The sequence below is a fragment of the Plasmodium malariae genome, assembly GCF_900090045.1.
Source record: "Plasmodium malariae genome assembly, chromosome: 14".
NCBI classification, from domain to species: domain Eukaryota; phylum Apicomplexa; class Aconoidasida; order Haemosporida; family Plasmodiidae; genus Plasmodium; species Plasmodium malariae.
This window is the reverse complement of record NC_041788.1, coordinates 2,000,690-2,012,500: the sequence shown is the minus strand read 5'-3', so window position 1 is coordinate 2,012,500 and position 11,811 is coordinate 2,000,690. Positions and strand designations below refer to the sequence as shown.

At 23.6% G+C, this 11,811-nt stretch overlaps 3 protein-coding genes across 3 annotated transcripts in view; 2 read left to right on the top strand and 1 right to left on the bottom strand.

Moving 5' to 3' along the window:
- Window positions 1–4,118, top strand: part of PmUG01_14054600 (conserved Plasmodium protein, unknown function) — a gene marked incomplete at both ends in the record, with an annotated part of 7,476 nt that extends 3,358 nt beyond the window's left edge. The window contains 2 exon segments of the mRNA XM_029008118.1: window positions 1–2,019; window positions 2,034–4,118. The exon segment at window positions 1–2,019 is cut by the window's left edge and continues 1,070 nt beyond it. Coding sequence (XP_028864440.1) covers window positions 1–2,019; window positions 2,034–4,118 — 4,104 coding nt within the window.
- Window positions 4,119–4,887: 769 nt separating this feature from the next.
- Window positions 4,888–6,771, bottom strand: PRP17 (pre-mRNA-processing factor 17, putative; the record flags this gene model as incomplete). The annotated part of the gene is made up of 1 exon (XM_029008117.1): window positions 4,888–6,771. One exon carries the CDS (start codon window positions 6,769–6,771, stop codon window positions 4,888–4,890), a length of 1,884 nt encoding a protein of 627 aa, XP_028864439.1.
- Window positions 6,772–9,668: 2,897 nt separating this feature from the next.
- Window positions 9,669–11,102, top strand: PmUG01_14054400 (zinc finger protein, putative; the record flags this gene model as incomplete). The annotated part of the gene is made up of 1 exon (XM_029008116.1): window positions 9,669–11,102. The coding sequence occupies one exon, from the start codon at window positions 9,669–9,671 to the stop codon at window positions 11,100–11,102; it is 1,434 nt and encodes a 477-aa protein (XP_028864438.1).
- Between the last annotated feature and the right edge of the window lie 709 nt (window positions 11,103–11,811).

Sequence of the window (11,811 nt, the reverse complement as noted above, 5' to 3'; positions counted from 1 at the left end):
AACAGTTACCATTTTGCTATAAGTTTAAAATGTGTGTACCTCTTATATGAAAATCTCAGAGAGGATCTTATCAACGAAATATATGATAAAGTAATATTCGTTATTAAAAATAATTGTTACATTGATATTAGTAAAATAATCATAATATATATTTTTACATTTTTTTTAAATAAGAAATATGTTGTGAAATTATGTGAAAAGGATATAAGTGCATTTTTCCCCAATATTTCTGATTCCAAAGATTTAGCACTTGTTAAATATTATTTCATTTTAAAATTTATACATCATAAAAATATTACGATAAGATTATTAGATATATATAATAACTTATTCAAATATTATAACTATGAAATAGTGCAGTGTTCAGGCGAATGCATGTACACATTCAGTAGACGTTACCATAATAGTATAGTAATAAATAGGGGGAAAAAAAAAAATGCTATCGATAATTCAGGTAATAATAAAAGTGGGGCCATAAAAGGAATTTTTCATAATGAAGAATATTCTATCAATGAACAAGCAACATATTGGAAAAAAGAATGCATGCAATGTGTTTATAAGGACATATATTCTAATAACATAAATGAAGAAAACATTAGATGCATAAAACAAACTACAAATTGTTGTCATAACGTACTAAACGATGTTTCATTAGCTCATATGTGTAAGAGCAGTTGTAAAGAAACAGGTTTTCTCACGAAATACAACATGAACACAACTTTTTATTCATCGAATTTAATGAACAGCAAAGGAACAGAAAACATTTTAGGAGAAAAGAACTTGGCGTATTATATTTACAATTTTTTAAAAAAAAAAAAGGCAAAAATGGGAAAATACTTCAATATTAACAAATCATTACATCTTCCTGTTATTATACATGACAATGACAGGTTAAGAACTTTCAGCGGAAAAAACGCCCCTAATTCATTTGACTCGTTTTATCCATTTGATCATCTATTAGAGGAGTACAGCAAAAATAGTGAAGATGATTTACCTGTTCTATATTCTACTGAGAATTGTATACACTTAAAAAAAATATATTTTTTAATATTTTCTTATTATGTCGTAAAGTATTACAACAGGTATTTTCACATTAAAACCATTCTACGCACCATGGTGTACAACGTCTTACCATTTAATATGAACGAATTAAATATTATATTTCTTATGTTACATTTCTTATATGAAAAACAGGAAGTCGCATTATTTTGCTTTCTTCAAAATGATATATTAAATACTATATCAAAAATACGCCCAAAGTATAAAGTTATAAACTTTTTAGTATTTTTATTTTACCTTGTAAAAATAAAGTATGCAAATACAAAGTTTATTACGAAAATGCTAAGCAACGTTTTAAGTATATATAAATTTTCCATAAAAGTTTATATGGTCATAATCAAAATTATAAAGAGAATTATACAGCATCACAATATTTTTGTTAATTATAAATATATGATAGAAATTTTAAAATCTATTAAGGAGAACAACAATCAATATTTACATAATGTTAGTATGTACTATATTAACATAATTGAAAATAAAATTTCTTATATGGAATTTGATCAATTTAACATGCAAAGTAATAATTTTTGTTTAGATTTACCTAAGGTAATAGAACCCATACGTAATAATTCTAAAAATGGTGAAAACACATTATTGGGTAAATTTTTGCCACAATCAAAGCATGCAGAATTAAAATATACAGGTAAATATGTCAAGTCGAATTTTATAAAGTTAACATTTTATAAATTAGACAGAAAAAATTCTCTATCCTTAGATGATAATAGTTGTGCTATTTTTTATTCTCAAAGTGATAAAATGGAGGAGAATGAAAAGAGAAAAAATGAGTTTATATTACGTAAATATTATAATTATAATGATTTTAATTCTAAATTATTTTTCAGCATATACAACGATAACACATATCATGTGAAAAAATATTATAATTACATTGTAAACAACGATCATAATATTTATTTCCCATTTATTTTGAAATACAATCATTGGACAAACAAAAAAAAAAAAAAGAAAATATTGTAAGTGAAGAGAAGAGAGAAAATATTGCATGTGAAAAGAAGAGAATAAACTTGACAAGTGAAGAGAGTAAGGTAATCATGACTAGCGGGGAAAAAAAAATGAAAAAAAAAAAATTATTTTGTCTGAACATTTTTTTTCTGCACAAGGCCGATTTTGTTAACATGCACAATGTGTACATTCCATACATAGAATTGGGTGATAAAAGAAGTTCTAATAGTAATAATAGAAATAACAATGATAATTATAACGTGCACATGAATCGTTGTAGTAAAAAAGTAAATAGGACAAATCATAAAAGCGGACACAATAATGAGCAAATAAATATGGAGTTATTATCATTATTACGAAGAGCATTCAGAAGAAGGAAAGTATTTACCTTAAAAAAAAATAAATTTTATATATCTCCATACAGTTATAAACTCCACAAAGTAAAAATAAAGAGAATAGTAACCTGCTTAATTAGACATATAAAAGAAAATAAAGGCAAAAAACAAGCTTTTCGCGAACATGGACATGAATTAAATGAAGAATGGAATAAATTCGAAATTAACAATATAAACAACACTAGTGAAACTAGTAAGATTAACGGAATTAACAAGTCAAGCAAAATTAACAAAACTTGTAAAGTTAACAAAATGAGCAAAATTAACAAATTTAACAAAAAGGAACGTATGAATATACATGGAACACATTTTTCCAATTTCGTAGAGTTAAAAAAAGACATAGTTAAGAAAGAAATATACAAAACAACTTACAAATTAAAAAATAGCCTTTTTATATTAAGAGAGAAAAATAATATAAAAAAAAATAATCCTAGTGTTAACTTATGTAAAAATAAAAGAACAAAATGTATGAATGAATACAAGATATTACTTAAAATAGGAGTGAACTTATTGATTACTACAAAATTTTATGCATATATAGTTTATTTAAATAGGAAAAATAAAACTTTTAAAAGGTTCTTAGGTAAATATAATATAAATTTTAGTGATTTCTTTTTACCATTTAAAGCATGTCCCCAATACTGGAAATTCATTTTTGAGGATGTATGGAATGGTAAAACAGGTAAAATGTTCAAGTCTGCTAAATATCTAAATATTATATCAAGCAAGGTTTTGAATATAATTCATAAAAAATTACAGCCCTTTTTAATTAATGAAAATCCTAACATAAAAAATGTATACATATACAATTCACCTAAATTTAATATGCACATAGAAAAGAATTACTGTTTAAATGACAAATATTATGCTTATGATATAAACAAATACTGCAGAATTAATAGCCACATAATCGATGAATTCTATATTGACAATTATTCCCTCTGTTCATCTGACACTGATGTAGAGAATAATTCAAATATAAATAAAAATAAAAACAAAAAGTGCACTACGAATACTACTGTAACTACTACTACCACTACTAGCAGTAACAGTAATAAAGTTGCAATAAAAAAAAAAGAGAAAAGAAAATATATTCATACATACTATAAGCCGAAACGTTTGAATGACATGTTCTATATTAGTTTAACTAGTTCCAATAATAATGATGATGTAATTACAAATTCAAAAGGAAAGCAGAATATTGCAGAAAAAAAAGAAAAAAAAAGAGAAAATAATAAAAACGAATCTGAGACTACAATATATTATAATGAACAGTCTTCATTTGTTAAGCAATATATGAAATACAAATTTTCTCTTAATGTATATAATGAAATCATAGGAATGAAATTGAAAAGGAACAAAAACATTAGATTAACAAGTAGTAATAGTGCGAAATACAAATTAAATAAAAAAATACTTACAAAAAATATTTATTCCAAGTGTAAAAAAAATTATTACTTAATGAGCAAGGGGGGAAAAAAAAGTCAAAAAAGCAGCAATATTAGTATAAACTATGATGTTATCAACAAATTTGTAGGAATATTTCTGCCTCCAAAACATCATTTACTAATGGTTTTTCATATATATGAAAAATCAACAATGGTTCAAATACGCACGGATAACCTGAACGTTCTCAATTACTTGAATTCCTTTTTTGATGAATGTAACTTTTATGCGCGTTTATGCACACAAATATAGATATATATATATATATATACATAAACTAGTGATACTTCTTGAAAACGACAAAACATTACATGCGTATGTATGAGCACATTTTACCATTTAAGAATGCAACTGTTTTATCCTAATATTGCATAAATTTCAAAATTTTCAATATAAGTTCAAAAATGATTCTTTTCCTTTTTTTCCTTTTCTCTTTACAGACTTCTCATGACACGCTGATCTCTTTTCTCACAACCTTCCTGAATATAAATGGTACAATCTTTTATGTTCTTATATAGAATATAATTGTCTTTTTTTTTGTTGTTGTTGATTTTTATTTTTTCATGTTTCTCTTTCAAATACACACCGAATTAATGTGAATTTTATATGTCAAGAGTTTGAGTTTATTTTCGTTCAATCTTTTTTTTTTTTTTTTTTGATCTTTCAAGTTAAATTCATTCTTCATATACATAATATTTCAAAAATGTTACTTACAAAAAATGCACAAACAGTGCTTTCAAAAATTCAGAGTAAACAAAATTAAAAGAAAAAAAAGTCTTAGTATGTAAAAAAACTCTTGTGTATGCATATTTACTTCCTAAGAAGGACTATCAAACAAATATGGGGCTCATATATACATATATATATAAAAGCAATACGTAAAAAGTGAATATGAAACAAACAAAAAAAAAAAAATAAGGTGGTATAACAGTGGATTGTCCAAAAAAAAATATTAATAATTACTAAATTATATAAAAACTTTATGAAGAAAAAAAATTTCTTCTTTTTTTTTTTTTTTTTCTCATTCCCACAATTTAATTGTCGTGTCCCAGCTTGCTGTAGCTAACATGGAGGTTTTAAAAGGATGCCATGCACAATCTATACAAACGTTTTTATGTGCTTTGATATTCTTAAAATTCGACATTTTTTTCCAATTCCAAATAAATAAGCTTCCGTTACTATCTCCACTAATAACGTATTTTCCATCATTGCTACATGAAACGTTAATAGAGTATCCAATATTTTGATGCCCCTTAAATGTTTTTTTCGAAAATAATCGAAACTTACCTGTAGCTTCATAAACTGTTATTATATTATTCATGGATTGACATAAAAAAAAATTATTACTTGGATGCACTGAAACAGATGTTATTGAAAACATGGAAGCATCCGATATATATTTAACAACGACAGGTAAACCATATTCCCAAATAAATATTTTTTTATCATCTGACGTACTTATTAATTTTTTATTATTTTCACATAAGGTAATCGTATTTATGGCTTGTAAATGTTCATTATATTCTAATTCAATATTCCCCGTTCTAAAATCAATATGACAAATTTTATTATTAGCACCACCAACTAAGAATGTATTTGGATCATCATGATTTAAACATAAACAATATGGTGTTTTTCTTTGACTGTAAACTCCTTTTATTTTTCCATATTCAGTATCCCAATATATTACATTATTATCATAACTACAACTCAAAAAATTCATTCCATCCTTATCAAATGTGACATCTTTAACTCCCTTAAAATGTCCCTTGTACGTTCTTACGCAGCTTTTTGATTTATATACTCCCCATAATTTTAATGTATGATCTAAAGAAGCAGATAAAATATAGTTTCCATATTTTGGGAAGAAGCGAATTTTCTGTACACCCATTTTGTGTCCTTTATATATATAAATTTCTTTTTTTGGAGGAAAATTTTCTTCTATTATAAAATCTCTATCTTTATATTCTGCTGGTAATTGAAACCATGACTTATTACAATAATCATCAGATTCATCATTTATATGTAAGGTTGAAACTATTTTATCATTGTATATGGTATTTTTCTCATTTATTATATTTCTATTAATTGCTTCCTCAAATGTACAAGGTTCTAATTTCATGAATACATTTTTTTTTGTTCTTGTTTTTGGACCTTCATTATCATTTTTTATTTCTTCATCAATTTTTGTATTTTTAAAATTTTTATCATTTCTTAGCAATACATCACCTTCTTTTTCTTCTTTTTTCTTATTTCCCTTTTCTTCCCATGGACCATTATATTTTTCCAAATTGTAATTATCCTTCTCACTCTCATTTTTTCCTCTCTTTTTTTTACTCCTTTTAGCATATGATTGCTCATTGTTTTCCACATCCCAATCCCTATTCCTTGCTATGAGGTAATTCTGGTAATTACTTTTATAATAATTCTTCAGTGCAGGGTTCTCAGCTATGCCCGTTACATTAAAATTATTGTATTGATAATCAAATATGCATTTATTTATAAATGTTGTCTCTATACTTCCATTGTAATGATTTTTAGATGCATTTTTTAAAAAGTTATAATGTGCATTTATACTTGGTCCTTGTTGCGGCTTGTTCAGTATATTATGAAAAGCTGGATCATCAAACATAATTTTTTTTTCTATATTTTTATATTTTTCTTTGTAATTCTTTATTTCCATGTCAAATGTATTTACATCTGGGGCACTATTCATTGAATTCATAAGACATGTTGTATTTATTATTTGACTCTCATCATTTATTGTATCTGTGTTGTGATCCTGCCCTACGTTATGTGCTGTTATCATATTATTGTTATTTAATTTGTTTTTTTCATTTGATTTTTTTTCGCATTCATCTATTTCCAGTTCTTCACTGTCGTCATATTCTTTCAATAAATCCATGACTTATATACATATATACACGAACATAAATAAATATGTTTATAAATACATATTATAAATGCTTAACTGCCTTTTCAATTAACACTTTTCGGAATAAGTTAAAAACTTGTAAAAAATTGCGTGATGATTCTTTTCACATGTTTACATCATTCGTTTTTCATAAAAAATTAACATAATATATACTATACATGCTCTTTTATAACTTATAAAATATTGTTTTTTACCATCTTTCAAAATGGATATATATATTTTGACAAACAAAATTTTTTTTAAATAGTAAATGTATCATTTATTCAGCTATTTTTTCATATTTATTAACGCTTACCAAAAATTCTCATTACTATTTTTCTTTTTTTTTTCCTTATTTTTTCTTTTCCTTTTATAAAAATTATATCATATAATAGAACAATTGAACAAAATTAAAAGTATTATGTTTCCTTACATTGTTATTTTTTAACTTATAATATTTCATTTTATAAAAAATTATTTAACAGAATATCGGTTTGCACAAAAAAGGTTTATGGAAAGAAAAAATATATATCAATATAGGATATATAATAGCTGAATAATTAAAGTATTACGAAGAATAATTTCTTTTTTTAAAGAAATAAAACTTAAAAATACAAAATAAGGAAACTGCCCATATCAAGTGGAAAACTTCATATTTGATTAAATATATTTTTACTTAATGCTTAAAATTAATTACTAAAAGTAGGTAGTATATTAACTTTTCTTATTTATTATATATTGTTATACACCGTTATTAATATAGAATATAAAAAAGAATGGAAATTAATATAAGGTAGCAATTTTTTTCTAAACTGCTTTTTAAAATGTATTTAAGCAAATTTAATATGTGTGCTTGTGTGCAAATTCGTTTCGTTACGATTTATTTATATTCATATTTTGGACATTAATTTAATAATCTCCTGAACAGGCAATAAAAAAATAAAATAAAATAAATTTGAGTATATCTATTATTAACAGTAATAAGTTCTTATAAAAACTATGTCGCTGCCCTCCCTTTATAACAGAAAAAAAGATAAGATAATATAAAACAAAACAAAATAAAATAAAACAAAATAAAATAAAATAAAATAAAACAAAACAAAATAAAATAATATAAAACAAAATAAAATAATATAAAACAAAATAAAATAAACTAAAACAAAATAAAATGAAATAAAACAGAGATATACTAAATTATAAAAACAGTTGAAAGTAATATATTATTATTCAACTGCACATGAGAATAAAAGATTTATATAAAATTGACAGAGTAGTTTTGATTTCTACTAAATAAATGTATAACATAGCATGAAATGAAAAGAAAATATATATATATGAATGTATATTACCGCTGTAATTTAAAAAACAAACATGATATACTTTTTAGTGTGTGAATTATTAACTGATATATTCATTTATTTATTTATTTACTTATTTTTTTATTTATTTTGTATGATTTTAAAATAAACATATTTTGACGTAAGCTTGAAGTATAATTTCTTCTTTTTTTTTTTTTTGCATTTTGACGAAATTTAACTTTTTCATCCTATTATTTTCTATATACAATGTTAAAGAAAAATTCATACAACGTATTTATATAGTATGTTTAGTGCATAAGAGCAAGAACTTGTGTATAAAATAATACAAAAAAAAAAATATTCATGAATTTAAGTAAAAAGTTATTTATGTACGTGTATCTACGATGGATAGCAATATGCGTGTTATTATTTATGTGTATGCTTTTTTTAATTTTTTTTTTTTTTTTTTTTTCTAAGGATCATTTTTTAATATGATAGATACGAATATCCTTTATTATTGTAAAATGGGACATATTTTTCTTATAAAAAATTAAATTATGCTATTTTTCTTATTAATAAACTTCTTTCCATGTTTAGAACAAAATCAAATTAGCTATTTGTAAAGGAAAAAAAAAAAAAAAAAAAAAAATTACTTTAGCTTGTTAGTAGCTTTTTTGAGGTAAATATGTTTTTTTATGAGGTCATAGACACACCTCAATTTTTTTTTTTTTTTTTTTTTTTAACATAGAAAGTTACATCATATTGAATTTTGAAACCTCTCAGTGATAAAGTTTAAGAAAAAAAAAAAAGGAAAAGTTTTTTTTAATGTATACAAGTGTAATGTAAAAAGCCCTGTAAAATAGCCTTTATTAGAAATTTTGGAAATTTCAATCTCTTTATTTTAATGTAACATGTTCAATTTAATTTTCCATGGAAATATTATAAACAAAATAAAAAAAAAATAAAAAAATAAAAAAATAAAAAAACCTTGATAAAAAACCAGAAAGTTTAAGTTAAACTTATATTTGTAAAATCATTCAACTTTTTAGCCTACTGGAGAATGAGTGCTTTTCTTTTTTTATAGATAAATCATAAAAAATATTTATTTAAAAATAAAATACTCGAAAACATATGTATACAAAAATAGTAAGCGAGTTGCATAATCCTCTGTTGAAGAAATTCTTTCTAAAGTGAATACAATAAATGTGTGCACGTGTGCCATAGTTAAAAGGTAAATTAATTCTTTTTTCGTATATCGTTCTTCTTTTTTCTGATATCGTTCCTCTTTTTTTTTATATCATTCTTCTTATTTTTTATACGATTTTTCTTTTTTCTTATATCGTTTTTCTTTTTTCATATATAATTTTTCATTTTTTGTATTTCATTTTTCTTTTTTCGTATATCATTTTCCTTTTTTCGTATTTCGTTTTTCTTCTTTATTCTTTTTTTTTTATTTTTTGTATTCTACACTTTTTTTATTTTCATTAATTAAATAAGTTTATTTTGTTTTTAATAAATGTCTCATAAAATAATATAATAATACATGAATAAGAGGAAAGAACAAAGACAAATTAGAAAAAAAAAAAAAAAATGAACTTAATTTCACCTGCGGCGAAATATGTATTATCCAATATAAATAAGAACGGAAATTTGAAAAATATGAGTGAAGAAAAATACAACGACATTGATATGTATTTATATCATAAGGAATCCATTAATGATCCTTTAATTAATTTAAAACAAGAAACAGAAGATAGAATGCATTCAGATATATATAGCGATATTTGTAGGACAGTATCAAGTTATACAGATTATACAACAAAAAAAGTAAAATATGTTGTAAATAAAAGATTTTCAGAATTGGAGAATATAGAAAAAAATATAGAAGATATTGATTATACAACGTTTAGATATTTTCGAACATTACCTCCGAAATATAGTGATGAAAATGACTTAAGAAATAATATTATTTTTAACAGTAATAATATATATATTTATGCAGAAAATAAAAATGGAACATTAAATGAACAAGCTTGTATATCTATATCCCCTGATAATAATGTCATTTATTGTTCAACAAAAGGGAGGAGATATACTATAGGGGGACATGCTGGAATACAAAAAAATATAAATAATGAATATAATTTTTTTGAAGATAACAATTTAGCGTCGCCCCATGATAGCATTAAAACGTATACATTTGATGCAATTGATAGTTCAGACATTTCTAGCTCTTTTACTAAAATGAATTTAATAAAAACAAATGATGCTCTGGATGAATCCAATACAAATAAAATAGATACAGAAAATATATTTAATGAAAATGTAATAATGAATTCATGCAGCTCCAGTATTTTAAATACAACCAAATGTATATCAAAAAATATGTCAGTGCAGAAATTATTTAATTATTATAAAAACTGTTCTCAAAATTTAGAACATGAACAAAGAGTATGTAAACCGTGTGCACACGTTTATAATGGAAGTACATGCATGAATGGAGATGAATGCTCATTTTGCCACCATCCAGATCATGTATTAATATCTGCAAAAAAGTGGAAAAAACTTGTAAAAAATAACTTGGAGAAATTGAATATACTTTTACACATATTACGCAATCCAAATGATATCAATGCAAATATACTAAATGAAATGTTGAAGCAAAATACGAAAACCTTTAAAAAAAGCAAAAAATTGAATAACAGCAATAGCAAAATGATGAATATTAATAGTAGTAATATTAGTTTTAACATTAGTAGCAATGTTACAAATAACATAAATAGCATTTGCAACGTTAGCAATAACAACAGCAACAATTTCCACAACATTAGGAGAAACAAAAATAACAAAAATAAAATTTATCACTTTCCACATAAAAATACAGAAAATATGATAAGATATTCTTACAATAACTACGAATCTAATGAAACCGCAGACACTTACAAAAAAAAATTTCATGTAAGAAATAGTAACATGAATGTGGAAAGAAATCTTAACTTTCTCTCCTATCATGTTAATATGTGAATAGTACATAAATATAAACAGTACGAGTAGTATTAACAAAAAAAAAAAAAAAAAAATATGAAATATTACTTATTATATTTTCTTGTTAAGTAAAAAAAGAAGGCTTCTATTATAAAAAAATTTTTGAAAGTATTATATGCCATCTATTAATAAGTCTGCTACACAAATAGATGGGGGGATGAAACAAAAAAAGTATAAGCATATAAATAAACCACCCTAAAGTTAGAGTTAATACAAAAAGTTTGAACAGTATCAAAAAAAAAAAAAAAAAATGTTTAATTAAAAGAAGTTGATTAATTAATAAGTAAAATACACACCATAATGCGTTGCAAGTAATAAAAAGCAACTGTGTGTTTTAAATATAATTTGGAAATTATAAAAAATCAAGGACCCACATATGTTTAAATGTTACTTTTTATTATGTACTTATAGTGATACATACATATTTACCTTGTATTTTATGAGAACTAGATTATGGATTAATTTTCCAGCACTCACATATAAGTATATATGCACACATGTGTGTGTTAAAATGGATTAATCAAAAAAACCAGCTATTTTCATGTAGTTTAGTTTTCTATTTACCGCAATTCTTTCCTATATAATTCACTGATGAAAAAAGTAAAATGAAATAATAATTAGCGCATTTATTATCTTCATATACGGTCCACTATTATTATTATTATTATTTTTTTTTTTTTTTTTACTT